At 35.0% G+C, this 25902-nt stretch overlaps 1 protein-coding gene across 2 annotated transcripts in view; it reads right to left on the bottom strand.

Annotated features, from left to right (window-relative positions):
• Positions 1-25902, bottom strand: part of Lin9 (lin-9 DREAM MuvB core complex component) — a 67977-nt gene that overhangs the window by 12912 nt on the left and 29163 nt on the right. For both annotated transcript variants that reach the window (XM_005326541.3, XM_040278616.2), the window contains 4 exons: positions 17270-17403; positions 14346-14465; positions 13995-14096; positions 11108-11188 (listed from right to left, as the gene is read on the bottom strand). In XM_005326541.3, the coding sequence (XP_005326598.1) occupies positions 11108-11188; positions 13995-14096; positions 14346-14465; positions 17270-17403 (437 nt within the window). The remainder of the gene's footprint in view (positions 1-11107; positions 11189-13994; positions 14097-14345; positions 14466-17269; positions 17404-25902) is intronic.

The following is a 25902-nucleotide window of genomic DNA, read 5'->3' on the forward strand; positions in this document are numbered from 1 at the left end:
GCGTTTTATTAAGGTTATTTATTTATTTTTAAATTTTTTGGTACCAGGGATTGAACCCAGGGGTTCTTAACCACTGAGCCACATAACCAACACTCTGTATTTTTGAGATAGGGTCTCAAAGTTGCTTAGAGCCTTGCTGAGGCTGGCTTTATACTCACAATTCTCCCAGGCAGCTGTATTACCACACCTGGCTAAAGTTTTTTATTTTTGCCAGCCATATATTCAAGAGTCATTGCTTTTTATTTGTTTGTTTTCTATAGACTGTCTATTTACACCTTTTGCTCATTGTTTTCATCTTACTGCACCAAGGGAGCATTTTGTATACTGGGGAAATTAGTCTCTTGTAATAAAAACTGCAAATTTCCTTCAAGTTGTTCCCTTTTGACTTTACTTACATTGTGATTCTCATCCTGAGGAAATTTTTCCTTTTTAATGTAGGCAAATTTATTAATTTTCTATGACTTCTGAATTTTATATAATGTTTAGTTTCTTTAAATCCATGAACTCTTTGTTTCTTTTAATAGCCTCCTACTTATGAACACAACATATATATATATGTGTATATATATACACATATATATGTATGTATGTGTATATATATATATATATATATTTTTTTTTTTTTTTTTTTTTTTTTGTATCAGAAAACTCAGGGGCACTTAACTACTAAGCCACATCCCCAGCTGTTTTTATGTTCTTATTTAGAGATGGGGTTTCACTAGGTTGCTTAGGGCCTCACTAAATTGCTGAGGCTGGATTTGAACTCTCAATCCTCCTGCCTCAGTCTCTGGAACTGCTGGGGTTACAGACATGTGCCACCAGGACCACCATCACAATATTTTCTTGAATCTTCAAGTATATAATTTCTCCCCAGTTTTATTAAGGAATATAACAAATAAAAATTGTATCTATGGTGTATGATGTTTTATGCTTTGATCTATGTATACACTTTGAGATGATTAAATCAAACTGATTAACATATCCATCACTGACATATTTTTGTGATAAGAACATTTAAGATTTATACTTTCACTAGTTCTTTCCCCTTTAGTTATTTATTTTTATGTGGTGTTGAGGATGGAACCCAGTGTCTCACATATACTAAGCAAGTACTCTACCACTGAGCTACAACCCCAGACCAGCAGCTTTTACTTATTTTACTTATTTATTTTTAAACTATATATATATATATTTAGTTGTAGTTGGACACAATATCTTTGTTTATTTTATTTTTTTATGTTGTACTGAGGATCGACCCCAGCGCCTCAACGTGCTAGGCAAGCGCTCTACTACTGAGGCCCAGCCCTAGCCCCCAGTTTTTAAATATATATTATTACTAACTATATTTATCATGTTGTACAACAGATCTCCAGAATTTATTCATTGTAACTGAAACTTTGTGTCTTTTTACCACTATCGCTCTAGTTCAAGAATATTTGTTTTCAAAATTTTATCTTCTGCTGCCTGAATTAAAGTTTAAAAGTTGTTTATCCTGCTTTTCCTTTCATGCTACTTATTTTCATGTCTGGCCAGTACTCTTTGGTTTTTTGTTCATATTTAATAAAGAAATGGGTAGTAGCTTCTCTGTGTTTCCCTGGTGTTTTACCTTCTCTAGGCCCTGTGAGAGGCAAATGTAACTATGTTTATACAGTAGTTTCCCTTTATCTGTGGGCTCATTTTCTGAGACTTCAGTTACCTGAAGTTAATCACCTTTTGAAAATATCAGATGGAAAAATAACAGAAATAAACAATTTGAATTTTAAATTGTATACTTTTTCTCAGTAGTAGCATGATAAAATCTTATGCTATTCCACTCCATACTGCTGGATTCATTAGTCACATGGTAACCATGTTGGTAATTAGATTGTTGCAATATTGTAGTGCTTGGGTTCAAGACCCTTACATAGCAAGACATTACACCTATATCATTTACCTCACTTCATCTCATTATACAGGCATTGTATCATGTCACTTCATCACAAGAAGGGTGAATATGGTACAATAAGATATTTTCAGACATACACACCACATTCACATAACTTTTATTACAGGATACCATTACAATTGTTCTATTTTATTGTTAGTGACTTGTTAATCTCTTACTGTGTTAAGTTGTAAATAAAATGTTATATGCAGGGCTGGGGTCAGTGGTAGAGTGCTTATATGTATGAGGCACTGGGTTCGATACTCAGCTCCACATAAATACATAAATAAATAAAATAAAGGTATTGTTACATACAACTAAAAAATTTTTTTTAAATGTGTTATATGCATTTGTGTATATGAAAAATAGTATATACATAGTTTAATTCCATCAGGTTTCAAGCATCCACTGGGAATTTTAGGACATATTCCCCATGGATAAGAGTGGGGGAACTACTTTAACAGGATATGTCAACTGTCAGGTTGTGCTTTAAAGTGAGGAAGGGGTACCTGTCAATCTGTGGGCTCCCTAAATGCTAGGATGAGATCTCTCAGATATACTTTCACTGCTGGGGGCCATTGCCAAGTAGGAATGACGCATCGAAATTTCCTTGGCACTTCACTATGGAAAGTTTAGTGTTAGAGTATTATTTTAATTGAAAAGCCTAACACATGGACAAAAATGTAAAAACTATAAATGTAAAATTCAATGAATTATCTACCACACACTAAACATCTTTGTAAAAAAAAATGACAGTTCTTAAAAGTTAAATATATAACTTTAAAAACTTTTTTTTTAAAGTTGTAGATAGACACAAAAACTTTATTTTATTTATTTTTATGTGGTTCTGGGGATCAAACCCAGAGCCTCATGCATGTTAGGCAAGCACTCTACCACTGAGCCACAACCCGGGCCCCTAAATATACAACTTTTGTGAAAACACATGTCCATACATGACTGTTCATAGCAACTTAATTATAACAGCTAAAAACTGTAAACAATGCAAATGTCTACAAACAAGTGAAGAGATAAACAAGTTATACTACATCTGTACAATGTGATACTGTTTAACAATAAAAAGAAAGGAGCTCAGGGGCTAGAAATGTAGCTCAGTTGTGGAGTATTTGCGTAGCATGTGAAAGGCCCTCGGTAACTATGTTGTGTGAATTATGAAACATGTAACCAAGTGGCTGAATCTCAAAATTGTTATACTAAGTAAAAGAAATCAAGCATAAAAAGTTCTTACTGTATAGATCCAGTTATATAAAATTCTAAAACATACAAATTAATCCATAATGACAGGAAGCAGATCAGTGATTGCCTGGAGGAAGAGATGGATTATAAAGGGCATGGAGAAATCTTGAGGGTGGAAGGAGACAGAATGTTTGTAATTGAGTTTGTAGTAATGGTTTCACAAGTGTCTGTGTAAGCACACATATATGATCTAAACTTATATTTCAAACAAGCACATCATCTATACTTCAAGTTGAGGAAAATAACAAATGAACATTGCAAGCACCCTAGAAGCCCTAAAATATTACCTTACAATAATTTTTCTCTAAAGTCATCATTACTCTTACATCAAACATTTATTAATTTTACTTTTTAACCTTCCACAAAGTATAATCATACAAGTATAAATTCTTTTGTTCTTGGCTTCCATCAGTTAATATAAATCTGTGAAAGAGCAGACCCAACTCTCTCATCATGTCAGCTTAGGAACCCATTTCTCAACAAGATTCCTAAAGTGCAATAAGTAAATTCAAGAATAAATAAATGGGATGGAATCAAACTAAAAAGCTGTTTTGCAGCAAAGGAAACAATCAAGAATGTGAATGCAGAGACTACACAATGGGAGAAAATCATTGCCACCTACACCTTAGAGAATTAATCTCCAGGATATATAAAAAACTCAAAAAAACTTGACACCAAAACACAACCTACTCAATAAATGGGCAAAGGAACTGAACAGACACAGAAGAAATACAAAGGGTCAACAAGTATATGAAAAAATGTCCAACATCTCTAGCAATCAGAGAAATTTTCTGAATGAGACTATAGAAGGTTATAGCTATGACTTTAGAATAACATCTTTTTAAAGTAAATAGAATATTAAAAGAATAACCATAAAGGAAAGACTCTTAAACTACATTAAAATTAAGAACTTTTGGACTGAGGATATAGAGCACTTGCCTAGCATGTGCAAGGCACACATACACACACAATGAAGAACCTTTGTTCCTCAAAAGAAAATTATAGCATAATAGAAGACAAGGCAGAGAATGGAAGGAAATATTTACAACATATATAGCTAACAAAGAACTTGCATCCAGACTATATAAAGAACTATAAATTAATCAGGTAAGTTAAAAGATAACTTATTTACCAGAGAAATACCACAATGAGATAATCCTCACTTTTTTTTTTTTTTGGTACTAGGGATTGAACTCAAGGGTACTTGACTACTAAGCCACATTCCTAGCCCGTTTTTTTGTATTTTATTAGAGACAGAGTCTCACTAAGTTGCATAGCGCATCACTAAATTGCTGAGGCTGGCTTTAAACTCTGAGATCCTCCTGCCTCAGCCTCCTGAGCCTCTGGGATTATAGGTGTGTGCCATCGCGCCCAGCACATCTTTTTTTTTTTTTAAATATTTATTTTTTAGTTATAGGTGGACACGGTATCTTTATTTTATTTTTATGTGGTGCTGAGGATCGAACCCAGTGCCTCACACATGTCAGGTGACTGCTCCCCCTCTGAGCCACAACCCCAGCCCCTGGGTTCAGTATCAAAACAAACAAACAAAAATGACAGTTTATATTGGTTGCAGTGGCACAAGCTCAGGTCAGCCTGGGAAATGTAGGGAAACCCTGTCTCAACAACAACAAAGATGGTGTATTTCTTCCTTTTCAGTCTTTGCAATTCTCACTTCTTTTTCTTGTGTTATCATACTGCCTAGAACCTCGAACATACTGTTAGAACCTCAAGTAAACTGTTGAATAGGAACTACTTTGATAGTGGGTATCCTTATTTCATTCCAAATATGAAAGAGAAAATTTAAATTAACAATTTACTATTAAGTATGATGTTTCTGATATTTATTTATTTGTACTGGGATGGAACATAATAGTGCTTTACCACTGAGCTATCTCCCCAGTCTTCTTTTTCTTTTTAAATTATTATTATCATCTTCCTTTCTTCCTTTAAGGTACCAGGCAAGTGCTCTACTACTGAGCCAAATCTTCAGCCCTGCTTTTTATTTTGAGAAAGGATCTTGCTAAGTTGTGGAGGGTCTGGCTTTGTTGCTAAGCTGGCCCTGAACTTGAGAATCAAACCCAGTGCCTCACACATGCTAGGCACTGAGCTACAATTCCAACCCTCAATATCCATTTTTATATAATGGTAAAGCAATCAGAAACTAATAAAACTGTTATGCACTGATAGTTCACATGTGATGCGCTATATCATTCTAACATATTTAAAGCATATCTGAAAAATCTAAAACAGAAAAGTGATGCTGAAATTAATAAGCTTAGTCTAACTTCCACTGACTTAACTTTCTTATATAATTAGACCAACTTTAACTCTGACTTGATAAATTTGTCAGGTATATAGAAATTTGTATACACACACACACACACACACACACACACACACACACACAAAGTGAATTTTAATGTAATCTAAAGTCATTCCCCCCACACTTTACAAATAAAAAGTCTGAACATTATGTTTTGACTACTTTGGCTTTTGTTTGTTTTGGATGCATGAAAAAAATTAAGACTTTACCAGATCAATTTTCTTTTTTCATAAAAGCTAAAGGAACGGGTAGGAATATAGCTAAGTTGGTAGAATGCTTGCACAAAACCCTGGGTTCAATCCTCAGCTCAAAAAAAAAAAAAAAAAAACAACAACAACAACAACAAAAAAAACTAAGTAATATGTCTAATACTTTGAGGTGAAAAACAGTGAACATTTAGGTCATTTTGGTAAAAGCTGGACATAGAGTGGCTGTCGATTTAAAAATTAAATTTGAAAACTTAAAATAAAATTAACTATTTGTTAGGATGGAGGTGAGGTAGAGATAGGATAGATAAAATTATTTCTTAGTGCAAAAACACTTGAGGTTTAAAATGCTGGTGTTTTGTTAGTTCAGTGCTTTTTACTTGAGGCTTCATTGAAAAGTAAAGGAAAAGGATATTATAAGGTATAAACAGATAAGGATAAAGAAAGGAATAAAAAGCCATGCACAATGGTGCATGCCTGTAATCCCAGCAGCTTTGGAGGCTGAAGCAGGAGGATTGCAAGTTCAAAACTAGCCTCAGCAAAAGTGAGGTGCTAAGCAACTCAGTAGGTCCTGTCTCTAAATAAAATACAAAATAGGGCTGGGGATGTGGCTCAGTGGTCGACTGCCCCCAAGTTCAATCCCAGCAACCCTCCCCAAAAAGGAATAAACAATATTTAAACCAAGATAATTTGTAATCCATAATTCTGGAAGATTTCTGAAGGTCCATTTAAATAATAGTCCTGGAGATATTGAAAATAAAATATTCTACTACAATACCTAGGAATCTTCCTTCTACAAAGAAGGAATTATACTAACTGGATAATTTGTATAATGTGTAAAAGGTAAAATTCCAATTTTTTCCTTATAAAATTCCAATTTGCAAGTAATAATCAAAATAGGATAAATAATATGGGTTTATATAAAATATATAATTATTTTTCTTTTTAGAAAGTCTGTAAGGTTTCATCAATAAATAGAAACATACATACATACATACATACATTCATTCATTCATTCATTCATTCATTCATTTATTTTTGGTGCTGGGATCAAACCCAGGACCCACTGAGTTACTTCTAGCCCTTGAGTTTATGTTTAAATCATCATGTCTTGGGCTGGGGATATGGCTCAAGTGGTAGTACGCTCGCCTGGCATGGGTGCAGCCCGGATTCAATCCTCAGCACCACATACAAACATGTATGTGGATGTCCTGTCCGCCGAAAACTAAAAGAAAAATAAATAAATATTTAAAAATTCTCTCTCTCTCTCCCTCTCTCTTAAAAAAAAAAATCATCATGTCTTTTTTTTTTTAATATTTATTTTTTAGTTTTCGGCAGATACAACATCTTGTTTGTATGTGGTGCTGAGGACTGAACCCAGGTTGCATGCATGCCAGGGGAGAGCGCTACCGCTTGAGCCATATCCCCAGCCCTAAATCATCATGTCTTGATAAGAAAATAAAATTTCTGGTACATTTTTCCACTTGTTATCTGAAAACCTAATTGTATACATAATATTTTATTACCAACCTAACTGTATACATAATATTTTATTACCAATGACCAGTTGGAATTTTTATTAAGTGCTTGGGTGTTTTGTACTATGATACAGACATTGACATAAACGAGTATAAGATTTGTGATTTAAGAAAAGTGGAGATTCTCTAAAAAATGTTGTCTATACTATCATGTTTATCTAAAAAGAACCAATAAAAAATTGTTGTCTGTTCTTTTGTTGGTAATAAAAGTTTCACATTTTCTTTGGAAGCCATTAGACATCTTAATTAACTGCAGCACAATTTTAACATTACATGGCTTGCCATTTTGCTATTAGTTGTATATTCTTTGTGTCTACTATCCCATTGGAAATACTTACTGTATTTATATTAAATTTTGTTACAAATTTAGTGGAAGAGCTTCTGAGCTTTTTTTTGTGTGTGCTTGCTGCTAGGGATTAAATCCACAGTCTTATATGCTAGGCAATCGCTTTACCACTGAGCAATACCCCTAGGCCTTTTTTTTTTTTTTTAAATAATTTGTTTGTGGAGATTATCATCATCTTCTATGGACCTAACTCTACTTAATTTATTTCTGAATGTGAAAATCACTGGAATAAACTCTATTCTTCTCTGATGATGTGCTTTCTGAATATACTAACAATTCCATTTGCTAATATTTTGTTTACGATTCTTGCACCTACATTCATGATTGAAAGTGGCTTAATTCTTTTGTTTTGTAATATCATTGTTAAGTTTTGGAATCCCAATCCAGAGCATGGGTGAGTTGCCAATTTCCTTCAACCTTAGTTTCTGGACTCAAATTTTGTTCTCCCCACTTACTTCTACAAACTTATTAAGAATGCTACTAAGGGGGCTGGGGATGTGGCTCAAGCGGTAGCGCGCTCGCCTGGCATGCGTGCGACCCGGGTTCGATCCTCAGCACCACATACCAACAGAGATGTTGTGTCCGCCGAGAACTAAAAAATAAATATTAAAAATTCTCTCTCTCTCTCTCTCTCTCTCTCTCCCCTCTCTCACTCTCTCTTTAAAATAAATAAATAAATAAATAAATAAATAAATAAAAAAGAATGCTACTAAGCTTCTCAACTATCTTTTCCAGAACTTGCAGAAGCCCCCAATAAAAAAGCAATCCTAAACACTGGGATCTCCCTTTTGAATTTCCTTCTTCTCCTAGATCTAAAAGCTGTAATTCCTTAATGCCTCGTTAATGCGCTAGTGTCATCAAGGCAGTAGGTTATTTAAGTAGTTTTTTTTAGAGAGGAAATAGTTGTTCTCAGTAGGAAGGTTAATTCAGATTACCAAGTCTACCATTAACAAAAACAGAAAAAGAAATCTTGACTTTTCCCAAATAGTTATGTTCAAATTCTTAAGGAACTATCTGTCCCTTTTTCTCCTTTGAACTGGAATAATGTCATAAATGAATTCTGTCACTGAGATGAATAAAAAGTATGAGAAAACAGACCTTGAATTAATTTCCTTTTAAAATACTGCATCTCACTTCTGTATTTCTTATTTGCCAACTCTGGGCCTACATTCTCTTTAGGGTTCCAATATGCATCCTCCTTGTAATCATGATTTCTGTTTTACCTAACATCATAAAATCTCACATTATTAAGCAGATGCATCTACTTTTTCTATTTCTTTTTAAAATTTTATATTTTGTGTGGAATTGTAAAGGACAGGGAAAAACCAAATATGTTCAGCCTACCATCTTAAACTAAAAGTTTCATTAAACCTTAACCTAGCCATTATAAGAATTTACCTAGCCATTATAAGAATTTACCCTTGTACTTTGAATATTTTCACTACAAAGAAGTGATAAATGTTTGAGGAGACAAATATGCTTACCCTGATCTGAATATTACACATTGGATACATATATTGAAAGGTTACATGGTACTCCATAAATATGTACAATTTTTATGTGTTAATTAAAAAATTTAATCCTACAGTTAGAAACAAATAAATGTACAAAGCTATATGAATAAGGATATTTACTATAGCACTATTTTAGTAACACAATGGAAATAATCCAAATATCTACTAATAGGAAATTGCTTAAATTATGGTACAATACAATCATTTTAAAAGATGATATAATATATAATGACATAATTCCATTCTTGTTAGAAAATAATTTTAAAAACTACACAACAAGCCAGGCACAGTGGTGCATGCCTGTTATTCTAGCAACTCAGAGGCTGAGGCAAGAGAATTGCCTTGGCTCAGACACAGGAAAAAGTCTTAGCTAGTAATATTAAATGGAAATAATTTGTTATACATAAGTACAGGAGAGATGATTTAAGAGAACAGAAGAAACATAGAAGTGGGGAGAACCCTGAAAAAGCATAAAGGGATGCTGAGTGTGGTGGTGCACACCTGTAATCCCATCTATTTGGAAGGCTGAGGCAGGAAGAGAACAAATTCAAGGTCAGCTTTGGCAAGTGAGTGAGACCCTAGCTCAAAATAAAAATCAAAAAATCAAAAAGGGCTTGGGAATGTAGTCCAATGGTAGAGCAGCCATGGGTTCAATCCCAAGTATCGGAAAAAGCATAAAGGGTACAGACAGAACGGATAGAAATCAAAATAAGAATTAGAATCCAGTAGGAAAGCACATACAACAGTATGATTCTGGACTGAAAAGTCACCTGATATCTTTGGTTTTTAGTTTCTAATGCCATAAAATGTAAAGATATTAGATATTTAATCATTTTCAGATTAAAAATTCTATAATTCTAGAAGATTGTTTTTCAGTTGGAGATCTACCTGTACACCTAACCCTTTATAACATTCCTTTAGAGAGAGTAGTGCTTCTATTCCTCACTCCTATACTCATGACAGATAATCAGTTATAGCACTTTGCTCCCTGAACACTCCCTTAATTTCACACTTCTATTTAGCCATTTTCAATCAATCAGAGATAGTAGTGTGTTTGAGATGTGAATTCCATTACTATTTAAAGATTTTTTTTTTTTTTGGCAGTACTGAGGCTTGAACCCAGGACCTTGCACAAGCTAGGCAAGCACTAAGCTGCATGCCCAACCTTTTTAAAATCTTATTTGGAGACAGGGTTTCCCTATGTTGCTCATAGGGAGAATTTGCAATTCTTCTACTTCAGTCTCCTGAGTAGCTGGGATTACAAATGTGTACCACCATGCCTGGCCATAAAGACTACCTTAATGAATATTTTCTATATTAAACAAAACAAAACAAAAACTACTAAAAAACAAAATGACAACAACAAAAACCCTCCAATTCTTTCTTATGAATAAAACTGACTCAATATTTGGCTTGTTAGATTAAAATAGGAAATAAACTCTACCAAGAAATAAACTCTATTAGGATGATACATATACTTCCTGATTTCACTTATTCTGCAACACTTTATAACCTCTGATATTAAAACTTCTTTAGTCCTAGGGATTCTATACTCATGCAAACTGTCAAAGAACCTAGTATACCTATTAATCCTATTCAACTGTAGAGTCAATGGTATAATGGAGGCTATGATAATACATTGCATTGCACTGCTAATTTATTAGCATGTATTTAATATACAAGAGATAGTAATAGTAAATGATTTTAAAATAAAATATATTGCAAAGTTTTCTTCCATATTTTTTTGAGAGAGAGAGAGAGAGAGAGAGAATTTTTTAATATTTATTTTTTAGTTTTTCGGCGGACACAACATCTTTCTTTGTATGTGGTGCTAAGGATTGAACCCGGGCCACACGCATGCCAGGCGAGCGCGCTACCGCTTGAGCCACATCCCCAGCCCTCTTCCATATTTTAAAATCATTAAATATAGAAGGCCTTGCCATTTTAAAAGCAGAAAAGCAAAAGGACAAAAAAAAAAAAAAAAAAGGTAAATCCTTACCAGTTTTTCTGCTTCTGTATTCATTTCTCTTAATTTCTTGATATGTTCCTTTTTAATCATGAGAATTTTTGATAATTTCGTCTATAAAGAAAAAATGTTTTGGAATAAATAGACGCACTTAGACATCAAATTTTTAATTTTTCACTAAGATATTTTATTTTTATTTTTATTTTAGATTCAAACTGCAATTCTTTATTCCTGAACTCACACCGGCCGTCTACAAACACGTTCTGGGCAAATCCAAAATCTACACTAAGATATTTTAGCAGGAAATTTTAGTATTTCAATATAAATGTAGCAAAGCATTTTATTTTATATATTTGATTAGGTGACAAAATATTATTTTAAAATCCACTATAACTAGGACGTTTACTAAAGAATCAACCTGAAGAAGCAACTCAAAGTAGGACGATTTGTGGAACAATAAGAAAAATAACTGGAAAGAACTGAAGTGCAAATGTTAAAATCCATTAGTTCACAATGATAATTTTAAAAAAATTAACAATTATTAGAGAAAGCTAGTAATCAAACTCATTATTTTGTAAACTGGGAAGCCAAGATAAAGCATTGACCATTTATCTTGCCTTTCCTATATAAACTATACCACAAAGAAACTGGAAAAATTTTCTTTCCTTTACTTTTTTTGTGGTGCCGGGGGAAAATTTTTTCTTTATAGGAGTATGGCTAATAAGCAAAGAAACAATGATAGAATGAAAAGAACACCATTTTGCAATCCCAATGAACAAATAAATCTAGGCATTGATAACCAATGGCATCTAATTTAAAAATAAGAGTGTTTAGGGCTGGAGTTGTGGCTCAGTGGTAGAGAGCTTGCCCAGCACGTGTGAGGCACTGGGTTCAATCCTCAGCACCACATTAAAAACAAACAAACAAATAAATAAATAAATAAATAAAATATATTATGTCTATCTATAACTAAAAATATTTTTTTTAAATAAGAGAGTTTATAGGGGCTGGGGTTGTGGCTCAGCGGCAGAGCACTCGCCTAGCATGTGCGAGACCCTGGGTTCGATCCTCAGCACCACATAAAAATAAATAAACAAAATAAAGGTGTTGTGTACAACTTAAAAAAAAAAAAAAGTTTACATTATGGGCCTCTATCAGAAGAACACAAAAAAACACCTATAAAAGTACAGTTGTCACATAAAAACAAATAAAACAATCAAAGGGAAAAAAATCTAACCAAGACTCTAAATACAGTTTATGAGGTACAAAAAGAGATAAAAACTTATATCTACACCAAACCCTACACACAAATATTTATGGCAGAACCCCAATTCATAAGTGCCAAAACTTGGAAGCAATCAAGTAGTTTTTCACTTAGGTGAATGAATACAAATATGGTGACATATTCATATGGTTGAATTTTAATCGGTGCTAAAAGGAAATGAGCTATCAAGCTACAAAAAGATATGGCAGAAACTTAATGGCTGATACATTGTCCCAAACCCTTAAAATGTTCAATACCAAGAGTGAACCCTAATGTAAATTGTGATCTTTGTGTGTAAATGATATCTCAACCTAGGTTCATCAACTCTAACAAATGTGCCTCCATGGTGGACTGTGCTGATAATGGGGAGAGACTATGCATGTGTAGGGCACAGACTATCGGAAATATCTGTATCTTTCCTTCAATTTTGCTGTAAACCTAAAAGGGCTTTAGAAAAATAAGTCCTATTAAACTAAAAAAATTCAAACATATAAACATAAATAAAAATATAGTATACTTTAGATGTACTATAATGGTATTTAGCTTGTGGCTCCCTTTGTTTAAGGTTCTCTCTGGAAATCTCTCAAAAAAACAGTAAGTGTTCCACCTGTGTAAGGGATAAATCTTGACTATTCTTATATATTTTATCTACCTTTGGAAGCCAAAAGGCATAAGCAATTTTATATTACAAGGACAATGAACAATATATATTAATACTGAATATTACATGTACTCAAATGACAAGACTGTTTCTTCAAAATAATATCAACTGCAAAAGGTAAACATTGTGAATATTTTAATGGATTATGTTATAAATATCTTTATTAATAAAGACTGTATCGATCTCAGGCCAGTTGTTTTCATTTTCAAAACTAAAACAGCAGTGGACTATGTTTTACATAATCTAATCATATTTTCAAACTTAGTAGCTCATTACATTTTAAAGAGTTAGGCTATTCAGGCAGATTGTTCCATATAATATTTTACTACTACTTTTTTTTTTTTTTGGTACTGGGGATTGAACTCACGGACACTCAACCACTGAGCCACATCTCCAACACTATTTTGTATTTTATTTAGATACAGGGTTTCACGGAGTTGCTTAGTGCCTCACTTTTGCTAGGCTGGCTTTGAATCCTCCATCCTCCTGTCTCAGCCTCCTGAGCAGCTGGGATTATAGGTGTGCGCCACTTGGCTCTACTTCTTTTTTTTTTTTTTTCCCTATACTGGGGATTGGGGATTGAACTCAGGGGCACTCTCCCAGTAAGCTACAATTCTATCTCATTTTATTTTTTATTTTGAGATAGGGTCTTCCTAAATTGTTGCAGCTGGCCTACAACTTTTGATCCTCCTGAGCCACTGAGATTTCAGGTGGCACTACCATCCTTGGTTTAGGTTTAGATTATTTAGTGTCTAATTCCTAAATTTGCAACAAGTGATTAGTTGTTTCTAGTCACAGAAGAGAAAAAAGTCAACAAGGAAGATCAAGTCTTTTTGGCTGTCATAGCTTTTATTTCCAAGTTTTATTGGAAATTACAGGGTCCTTCAAATCTACACAGTGATAAAAAATGTTACCTAAGAAAACTTCAACCATGAATAATACAAAAGACAATTGAGTTTTTAAACAAAGATTAAGATATTCAGAGCAATTCTTACCACTTGTATAAGGAATTCTACTGGAAAACCACCTAATGTTTCAGTGTCAGAGCCAGAAATTTTGCTTCTCCAAGGTGACTGTCCTAATAAAGGATCATTATCCTATCAGGATAGAAAGGAATCATTTAATCATTGAATGTTCAAAAGAAAATATTTTATAGATAAAGTGAAATTAATCACTATTATAACTAATATTATATTAAAATCCACTTATTTTGTTTAACATTTGATGACTCAAAATAATATGGGAAACACCTAAAGTTATTGTAATAAATGTGTACTTCATAATAACATAGTATATACTCATTCTAATAATTAAATTGCTGATGGCATTTCTAAAATATTACTGACCGTAATTGGTGACTGGAGAGGAGGAGTATAATGTAACCGTGGTGGAGTCATAAAAAATCGAGAAGGCCGCTGTTTTTGTCCAAAGGCAGCAATTGGCATTGTCTCATGAGGCTCATTACTCTTTGAGAAAGAGAATAATCCACAATATTTAGTGAAATTTACCAATCATTTAAGATTTATAAACACTACATTTCAGCTTGAGATACTTACTTGGAGTCCAGGATTTATGACAGTGTACAAGGCATATTCAATGACTATCATAGAATATATTATTCTACAAATATCAAAGGCTAGAACTTAAGTTGGAGAATGAAAGTACTACCACTGCCAAAAGGTTGAACCCACAAAAGACAATTAGAAGAAAACAATCAAAGGATCAAAACAGTTTAGAGAATTAATGATTAACATTCAAGTGTTCTATGGCCACCTTTGGTTATCTACATTTTTAGATGATCTGAATATATTCTACTATTATTAAAGTCTTTTTTTGGGGGGGTACCAGGGATTTAACCTAGAGACACTCAACCACTGAGCCACATCCCCAACCCTATTTTGTGTTTTATTTAGAGACAGGGTCTCACTGAGTTGCTTAGTGCTTCGCTTTTTTACTAAGGCTGGCTTTGAACTTTTGATGCTTCTGTCTCAGTCTCCCAAGCCACTGGCATTACAGGCCTGTGTCACCGTGTCCAGCTCCCACCTATTTTTAATTTTTAAATTTTGAGACACGATCTCACTAAGTTGCTTAGAGCCTTGCTGAGTTGCTGAGGCTGGCTTTGAACTTTTGATCCTCCTGTCTCAGCCTCCTGAGCCATTAGGATTATAGATGTGTGCCACCATGCCTGGGTAAAGTCAATTTTTATTTAGCTAGGGAGCAAGTTTTGGATGATCTCAGTTAAACAGGAAAACAATTCTCCTTTTTCAAAAGGGAGTTCTGAAGATTTCATCCTTTAATGCAAAAACTTAAAGGTGATGTATTTTGTTCTATTTAGTCCAAATTTTCTTTCTCCTCTGTAGTTTCTCTCTAAAAGGGATATTTGATAAGGAAATGCTCACAGTAAAAAGGGATCACAGTTTTTAAAAAGTATCTATTAGAAAACGAAGATTTTTCTATTTTTGCATTAAGGAAATAGTTTTTTAAAAAAAATAATTACAAGCTCATAATCCATAAAAATCAAGTTTATAGTAAAGAAATGAAAAAAGGGAGGCTAAAAGCAAACAGCTTAATTTTCATTATGCTTAGAGGAAAACCATTTCATTAAAAGAAGTTCATTTTTTTTTCCAGTACTAGGAATTGAACATAGGGGTGCTCTACCACTGGAGCTGTATCCTCAGCCCTTTTTATTTTTTGTTTTGAAAAAGTCTAAAAACTGGCTTTGAACTTGCAATCCTTCTGAGCCACTGGGATGTGTCACCACACCCAGCACATTGTTTATTTTCAAAACCTTGTCCCAAACTGTGGTTATCTTAGATCTTAAAATTATCTTAATTTATTAGAAAGCTGTGTAGGGCTGGTAGATTGCATACTTAACATATATAAAATCTTGGGTTTGATGATTAGCACCACACACAAAGATGGTGGGTAATTTCCACGATACTGCTAAATCAGGAATGATCATGAGCCAAGTGTGATGGCACATGCCTATAACCCCAGCGATTTGGGAGGCTAAGGCAGAAAAATTACAAGTGTGAGGACCACCTCTGCAATTTAGCAAGACCCTGTCTCAAAATAAAGAATAAAACAACCAGGTTCCATGGCACATGACTATAATCCTGTACTTGGGAGGCTGAGGTCAGTGGACTGCAAGTTTGATGCGAGCCTCAGAAACTTAGTGAGACCTGTCTCAAAAAATAAAAAGGGGGACTGAGGTTGTGGCTCAGCAGTAGAGCACTCACCTAGCACGTTCGAGGGCCTAGGTTCAATCGTCAGCACCACATAAAAATAAAGATATTGTGTCCATCTGCAACTAAAAAATAAATATTAACTAGATAAATAAATAAAATAAAAAGGACTGGAGATATAGCTCAGTGGTAAAGCACCCTTAGGTTTAATCCTCAGTACTAAATAAACAAGTAAATATTTTAAAATAAAGAATAAAAAGGGATGAGGATGTATCTTAGTGGTAAAGTGCCTTTGGTTCAATCCCCAACACTGGGAGCAGGTAAGGGGGTGGTGGGAATGAGTAAGTGTGAAATAATGGTGCAGTAGTTTTATGGAATATACCAGAAATTTAAAACACCTGTATTCTAGTCCCAATCTAATAGGAAATCATTCTAGAGTCTTGATGAAATTACTTAATGAATAATGTCTCAGTTTCATTATTCAAAAAGTGATGGTAATTATGACCCATCCCGAATAACTATGAGGATAGAATAGGAGAACGAATCTGAGTGCAACATGTCATTTCATACTTTCAAAAGCATTCTGCAGAAAACTGTAACTTACTCTAACAGCAGGAATTACTATGTATAGCTTCTTCCCAAAGATAACTTAGGTGTGATTAATTCTATTAACTTAAAATATTGTGTGGTTAAAGTACAAAGGGATCCTAGCTTCTTGCAAAAAAAAAAAAAAAAAAAAAAAAGATTTTCAATATAGTTCTGCTTCATGGGTCTAGCAGACAGGGTTCGGAAGCCCTAAGGATCTCTTCCTCTACAAACTGAAACCTCTACAAACTGAATTTTTATTCTATCATAAAATAGTTTCTAAGAAATACTATCCAAGGGGCTGGGGTTATAGCTCAGTGGTAGAACGCTCCTCTAGCTCGGTTGAGGCCCTGGGTTCGATTCCCAACACCACATAAAAATAAATAAATAAAGATATTGTGTCTAACTACAACTAAAAAATAAATATTTTTTAAAAAAGAAATGATATCCAACAGGCTTAATAAACATAAAACATAAATATTTTATAAAATACTACTCACAAGGACTTCATAGTCAGGGATGGTATGAGTCCCAAGCCCTGTCCTATCAAAAGTTACTCTATAAGTAGCATTAAGAGTATCCACAGCATCTATTTGTCCAGTGAACAGACCATCATGAACACCACGTAATCGTGCTGAGAAAAGAAACAAAGGCATTATCATGTTTGAGAGATACAAAGAATTTTCAAATATAAAACTTCCAAGCATGTAATTTAAGCCATAAAGTACAGTGTCATTGTCTACTGGTTTCAACATAAATATGAACTTTTAAGTTTAGAGAAACAACAAGTAACTTTTTTGAAACAAAACTATGATGCACCTTAATATGATAAATCAATGAAATAATATAGCTACCAAACTAAGGGGAAAATATTTAAAAATAATTTGGAGTTTAAATCCCTAAAAAGCCAACAAAAGAATTTTAGCCATTACACTCATGAGCAAAACACAGGGAGTAGTTCAACAACAACTACAAAAAAAAAGAATGGTTGGGTGTGATGGCATGTGCCTGTAATTTAGGTGGCTGAGGCAGGAGGCTGGCAAGTTTGAGGCAGGCCTGGGCAACTTAGCAAGACCCTGTATCAAGATAATATAAAGGGCTGGGTATGTAACAGTTGCCTAGCTTGCACAAGGCCCTGGATTCAATCCTCAGTGCTACAAAATAAAAATAAACAAGTAAAGGGTGGGGGAGAAAGAGGAGAAAAGAAAGAGGAAGAAGACAATGACAACTGACAATAAGGAATGCTGCACAAAAAACAATCAATACAAGAGGCCAGACAGAGACTGCTATTTTTAGAAAGACCTGCCTGCAAGGTTGGCCCTTGGCTAGCAACTGGAGACCCAGATTTTTGGAGTATTCCCACTGCTCCTTAATTAACAAGGGTGGTTTTCTATGACTAGATTACTTGTTCAAATAATGTGATTTATGCTGAATGTCTGCTTTTCTTCCGAGAATGTAGAATTTCAGAGTGCAGTAAGCAGAAGATGCTTATGTGACCAGCCCCCAGTAAGAACTCTGGACACTGACTCTAATGAGCTTCGTTGATCCACACACTTCAGAAGTGTTGTGACAATTTATTTCTGGAGGAATTAACCAAGTCCTATGTGACTATATTAGAAGAGGACTCTTGGAAACATGCACCTGGTTTCCTCTGGATTTTGCCCCATGCACCTTTTACCTTTGGTAATTTTGCTTTGCATCCTTTGTTGTAATATCTTAGCCAAGAATACAAGTATGTGCTGGGCACTCCCCAGTGTTTCTAGTAAATCATCAAACCTAGGGGTTTTGGGGACTGCTGACAAGGATGAACTCTTGTCACTATTAAAGTCCAGTTTGAGCTGGGCCCAGTGGCACATGCCTGTAATCCCAGCAGCTCAGAAGACAGAGTCAGGAGAATCACAAGTTCAAAGCCAGCCTCAGCAATTTAGCAAAGTCCTAAGCAACTTAGTGAGACCCTGTCTCTAAATAAAATATAAAAAGGGTTGGGGATGTGGTTCAGTAGTTAAGTGCTCCTGGGCTCAATGCCTGGTAACAACAACAAAAAATCCAGTCTGAAATAACATCAGGAAAATCCAAACAAATATCCAGCATGAATGAAAATTTTAAGAATTATAGTACAGTTTGGATATAGTGGGGCATGCCCGTAACTGCAGGTAGTTGGAAATCTAAGGCAGGAGGACTGTGAGTTTGAGGCAAGTTTGGGCAATACAGTGAGACCCCACCTCAATTAAAAAAATAAAAAAGAAAGAAAAAAAAGAGAGAGCATTTAAGTTTTTCAATGGGGCAAAATTTGCATTTTATACTGACCAAAAAGTACAGAAATATTCAAAACAAAGTATTCAAATTAAAAGGATCAACTGATAAAAACATAATCACAAGAGACTAAAATATCACTCTCATTTTCTGACAGATCAATTAAAGGAACAGAGAATTAGGGATATGGAAGATATGAGTAATAAAGCTGAATAAACAAACATATAAAGGGACTTATAGTTAATACAACATGAGTGATTATTCTCTGCAACAGACAAGTACAATCTGGACTAGATTATCAAAAACAACCATTCCAGGGTACTGGAAATAGACCAAATGCATAAAACAACTAAGAAATGCTTCTTGTTGAAAAACTGCTAGAGTTTCAGGTTAGGACTGGAAGAGTCAGTGGGCTTTTTGCATGAGGTTATTCATATCCCCACCATTATCATCAACATGGTTGGCGAAAATGGTTTTACTAGGGCAGGGCTGGTCACATAAAAAAGCACTGTGTTAACTGGTGGCCCATGCCTGTAATCCCAGCAATTTGGGAGACTGATGCAGGACGATCATGAGTTCAGCCTCAGAAATTAGTGAGGCCCTAAGCAACTCAGGAGACCCTGTCTCTAAATAAAATACAAAAAAGGGCTAGGAGGGTTGGGGTGGTGGCTCAGTGGTAGAGTGCCTGCCTAGCATGTATGAGGCATTGGGTTCAATTCTCAGCACTGCATATAAATAAATAAAATAAAGGTTTGTTGACAACTATAAAAAAATATTTGCAGTGGGACTGCAAATTGGTGTAGCCAATATGGAAAGCAGTATGGAGAGTCCTCGGAAAGCTGGGAATGGAACCACCATTTGACCTAGCTATCCCACTCCTCGGTCTATACCCAAACTTCTTAAAAATAGCATAATACAGGGACACAGCCACATCAATGTTTATAGCAGCACAATTCCCAATAGCTAAATTGTGGAATCAAACTAGATGCCCTTCAATGATGAATGGATAAAGAAAATGTGGCATAAATACACAATGGAATATTACTCAGCAATTAAAGAGAATAAAATCATGGCATTTGCAGGTGAATGGATGGAGATGGAGAATATAATGCTAAGAGAAGTTAGCCAATCCCCAAAAACCAAGTGCCGAATGTTTTTTTTTCTGATATAAGGAGGCTGATTCATAGTGGGGTTTGGGGCAGTGAATGGGAGGAACAGATGAACCATAGATAGGGAAAAGGGGTGGGAGGGAAAAGGAGGGGGTATGAGGGTAAAAAAGATGGTGGAATGAGATGGACATCATTACCTTAAGTACAGGTATGAAGACACGAATGGTGTGAATATACTTTATATACAACCAGAGATATGAAAAATTGTGCTCTACATGTGCAATATGAATTATAATGCATTCTACTGTCATTCATTATATATAACAATTTAGAATAAAAAATTTTTTAAAAAGGTAGGAGGTTGGCTGGGGATGCAGCTTGGTTGTTAAGCGCCCCTGGGTTCAAATCCCTGGTGCCAAAAAACAGTAGTGTTGTCAGAAGCACCAGACCTGATATGGATGAATGGGTAAAAACCTGTGACTGCCAATTAAAAGTGGTGAACTTGGGCTGGGGATGTGGCTCAAGTGGTAGTGTGCTCGCCTAGCACGTGTGAAGCACTGGGTTCGATTCTCAGCACCACATAAAAATAAAATAAAGACATTATGTCCACCTAAAACTAAAAACAAACAAACAAACAAATAAATAAATTAAAGTGGTGAATTTGATGCTGGGCACAGTGGCGCATGCACAGTGGCTCAGGAGGCTGAGGCAGGAGGACCATAAGTTCAGTCAGCCGCAGCAACTTAGCGAGGCCCTAAAGACTTAGTGAGACCTTATGTCAAAATAAAAAATAAAAATGACTGGGGATGGGCTGAAGTTGTGGCTCAGTGGCAGAGCGCTCGCCTCACACGTGTGTGAGACCCTGGATTCAATCCTCAGTATCACATAAAAATAAATAAATAAAATAAAGGTATTATGTCCAACCACAACTAAAAAAATAAATATTAAAAAAAAGGGGGGGGCCCGGGATGTTGCTCAGTGGTTAAGTAGCCCTGGGTTCAATCCCTGGTACCAAAAACAAAGAAGTGAACTTGTTCAAGAAAGATTGGAAAAACTTACTGCTTTGGAAGCCCAAGATATGGTCTTGGTTGAAATGAGTGGTAGACAAGCCAGAAATTTAACAGGGAGAACCTGGAAACTAGAGAACCATAAAAGGGCTAAAATAAGCTCTTTATTCATCCTGATTAATAGGGAAGCTATTCAAATGGACTGGCAAGACCCAAGACAAGTCTCACAAAAAGTAAAAGCTAAGGACAACTTGAAAACTGACAGCAACTGTGTACATTCCCTGACTTACTCACAGATCAAGCAGAGGCCTTTTAGGCCTAAGATATTTGAGCATAATCTCTGCCCAAATCATTGGATGACCACTAAGTTATGCAGATGTAGGGGTAACTACTATGAAGTCAAGCATAAATGAAATGAGACATCAGCAGTTGCGTAGATAAGCTACTAAAGCAAACCCAACTACACTACAAAATAATTAGAATACAGAAATGCTACAGTAAGTTTTTAACCAAAAATTACTAAATGTGTAAAAAAAATAGGAAAACATGACTCTTACCCAGGAAACAAGTAAATAGAAGTTTACAGATATGATAGATTTAGCAGCTATTACAAATATGTTCAAAGAATTAAAAGGAAAAATGATGATAATGACTTGATAGGAAATCTCAAGAGATGGGGCTGGGGATGTGGCTCAAGCCGTGGTGGGCTTGCCTGACATGCGTGCAGCCCGGGTTCGATCCTCAGCACCACGTACAAACAAAGATACTGTGTCCGCCGAAAACTAAAAAATTAACATTAAAAAAAAATTCTCTCTCTCTCTTAAAAAATAAAAAAGAAATCTCAAGAGATTATAAAAAGATTAAATGGAAACTATAGAGTTAACAAACAAAAAGTGAAAACTTTACTACAGGGGTTCATCAGTAGGTTTGAGATAGCAGATCAAAGAATCAGTTAAGGGCTGTGGATGTGGCTCAAGCGGTAGCGCGCTCGCCTGGCATGCGTGCGGCCCAGGTTCGATCCTCAGCACCACATACCAACAAAGATGTTGTGTCTGCCGAGAACTAAAAAATAAATATTAAAAATTCTCTCTCTCCTCTCTCACTCTCTCTTAAAAAAAAAAAAAAAAAAAAAAAATCAGTTAAAATTTTAGATAATATATTGTAGTAAGTCTATGTCTCCCTTCCCCCTCTTTTTTGTGGTGCTGGGGATTGAACCCAGGGCCTTGTGCATGTAAGGCAGGCACTCTACCAAGTGAGCTATATCCCCAGCCCCTCCTTTGTTATTTTTAATTTTATTTTTATTTTTTGGTACCAGGAATTGAACTCAGGAGCACTTAACCATTAAGCCACATCCCCAGTCCTTTTTATATTTTATTTTGAGACTGGGTCTCAATAAGTTGCTGAGGCTGGCTTTAAACTTGCAATCCTCTTGTCTCAGCCTTTCAAGTGGCTAGGATTACAGGCATGTGCCACTATGGACTAGCTTCTTATTTGTAATTTTTTTTTTTTTTTTAAAGAGAGACAGAGAGAGCGAGAGAGAGAGAGAATTTTGTTTTTTTTAATATTTATGTTAGTTTTTCGGCAGACACATCTTTGTATGTGGTGCTGAGGATAGAACGGGCCGCATGAATGCCAGGTGAGCGTACTACCGCTTAGAGCCACATCCCCAGCCCCTTATTTGTAATTTTTAAATGGACAAATAAGATTGTATATATTTACTAGATACAACATGACATTTTAAAGTATATACACACTGTGGAATGACACAATTTAGCATTATCTTATATAATCATCATTTTTGTGAGAAAATGCTTTTATCCATTCTCTTAGCATTTTTCAAAAATATATTGTTAACGATAGATACCATATTGTACAATACATCTCCTGAATTTATTCCTTCTATCTTACTGCAATTTTGACAACATCTTTCCAATCTCCTTTATCCACTAAACTACCTCAGCCCCTAGTAACCACCATTCTACTCTTTATTCTATAAGAACAACATATGAGTGAGATCATATAGTATGTATATTTCTGTTTCTGACTCCAATAATATAGAGGAAAATCAAACTGTTTCTCCTACTATATTTTCCCAACACTTCTGACAACCAGATGTGTATGGGATTTTCCCCAAACACACTAAGCAAGCAATGCTGCATCAGTGGTCACTAGTTGAGTATCCTTTCACCTGTACTTCTCACACATAGCTATAAATTGAGTTTCCTACAACCTCTGCTTAGGTTCCATTTATTTGCTAAAGTGGCTCACAGAATTCAAGGAACTAATAACTTAGTTTACTGGTTTATTATAAAGGCTACTATAAAGTATACAGATGAAGAGATGCAAAGGTGAGGTATGGGGGAAAGCATATCCTGCAGCTTCTAAACCCTCTCCAGGTACACCTCTCTCCCGGAACCTCCAATTGGTCAACTCTGTCCTTTTGGTATTTTATTGGAGGCTTCATCACATGGGCATGATTGATTAAATCATTGGCCATTGGTGATCAACTTAGCTGAAATAAATAGAGCTGGGTATGGTGGTACACATCTATAATACCAGAGGATTAGGAGGCTGAGGCAGGAATATTGTGAGTTTAAGGAAGGCCCCAACAACTTAGTGAAGCCCTAAGCAACTCAGTAAGTCTGTCTCTAAATAAAACATTAAAAAGGGCTAGAGATGTGATTCAGTGGTTAAGTGCCCCTTCATTCAATCCCCACTACTACTACTACTACTACTACTACTACTAAAAAAAAGATATCTGGGAATCAATCTAACAAAAGAGGTGAAAGATCTCTACAATGAAAACTACAGAACACTAAAGAAAGAAATTGAAGAAGGCTTTAGAGGATGTAAAAATCTCCCATGTTCTTGGATAGGCAGCATATTGTCAAAATGGCCATATCATGTACAACCAAAAGAATGGGATCCTAATTAGAATGTTATACCCCAAGGATAGTGCCATGGAGTTGGGGTTGATTGGGCACTTAGCGCGTGCTTAAGCCTCATTGAACCTCAAGTGCTGAGCTATGAGTCCAGCCTTCCCCAGACACAACAAGTAGATCTTGACTTATCCAGGCCACTTTTCACCACTGCTGCAGTACTTACAGCATGCAAACAGAGAACCTGGATATTTATCTAGTCCATCCCAGAAGAAAAAGAAAAAAAAAAGAAAAAAAAAAAGAAAAAAAAAAAAAAACAGTGGTTAAACCACCAGTGAAGGAAATAGAGAAAGTAGAGAGATCCCACATACATCTCAGAAAGATGAAGATCTGACAAAGGATTATGAAGAATGGAAAAGGAAAATTTTAAAAAATGCTGCCCAAACTCAAAAGACTATAGCAAAGTGATTGCAGTTTCCAGACTGGTATTCGCTGCAAACTTACAGTACACTGCCACTTCCAGGAAGATTTTAGGACTTTGGGATTTTGTTTGAACTTTTATAACAAGGACCCAACTGCCTTCATAGTAAAGAAGCCAGCACTAGGGCTAAGTTCTGTTCTGGGCTATGTGCTGGCACCTGCCTTGGCAACATTAAATCTACTATAGTGCCTCAGCTCTCCACAGGTCTCCACTCTCCCACAAGTTGTAACAGGAACCATTTTGCTTTTCAATTGTGTTTTAAGCTAAAGGCAGTTTCCCATTCTATCTAGAATATAAATTGCAGGCTGAATGAAATCTTATCAATTCTACTTAAGTTGTTGTGTAAGTTTTTTGGTTTGACTAAAATATTGCACAGCCTACGTTAAAAAAAAGAAAAAAGAATGTTATACCCCATGTATGTAAAATATGTCAAAATATACTCTATTGCCATGTATATCTAAAATGAATAAAAAGTAAAAGATAGGAAAGAAAAGAGAAAAAATTTTAAAAATAAAAATAAATATACCATTTATGGTCACTTTGAGCTTTGGAAGCATTTTCTAAAAATTTCCTTTTTCATTCTTCACAAATATACTAGATAAATAATGTTTTTAGAGCTCTATTCTTCTTGTGTGTGTGTGTGGTACTGGGAATCAAATTCAGTCTTGTGTATGTCAGGCAAATGCTCTCCATTGAGCTCCATCAGCAGCCTGAGTTCTATACTTTTCTGAGAAAAGTATTAGGTGAGGATTGAGGTTGTAGCTCAGCAGTAAAGTGCTTTCCTAGCATATGTGAGGCACTAGGTTTGGTTCTCAGCACCGTGTGTTTAAAAAAATAATAATAGTCCATCAACAACTAAAAAAATTTTTTTAGAAAGTAATGAGTGAATGATTAGAGTGCTTGAAAAAAATTCCATATATATGAATATGTATGTATGAATATATTTATGAATATATATGGATATATAAGCTCTAGATTACAATTTCCGAACTATTTTAATGTACCTGCATCAATTTTGCTGAAATATTCAAAGAACTGAAAACTTGGGACTAATGTCTTTTCAACTTGACTTCTGCTTCAGAGAGTTCTAGAACTATTCAGAGTAATTGATACTTGGCCAAACAATTTCCTGTATTATGTGGCTAAAGTTTCATATCTGGACACTTCTCTGAAACTTCTCCATCATTTGAATTTTTCATTACTTTGAGTACCTTAAAACTCTTGTGTTTTTTTTGTTTTTGTTTTTTCAAGTCAGTCACTGTTTGTGGTACTGGGGGATGAACCACTCTACCAATGAGCTATATTCCCCAGCTCTTTTTATTTTGAATATATCCATGGAAAAAAAAAAACATCTTTATCATGTTATTACAGAATGATAATCACCTCAGAAGGTTCCTTCTTCCC

The sequence above is a fragment of the Ictidomys tridecemlineatus genome, chromosome 10, assembly GCF_052094955.1.
Source record: "Ictidomys tridecemlineatus isolate mIctTri1 chromosome 10, mIctTri1.hap1, whole genome shotgun sequence".
Classification (NCBI taxonomy): Eukaryota; Metazoa; Chordata; class Mammalia; order Rodentia; family Sciuridae; genus Ictidomys; species Ictidomys tridecemlineatus.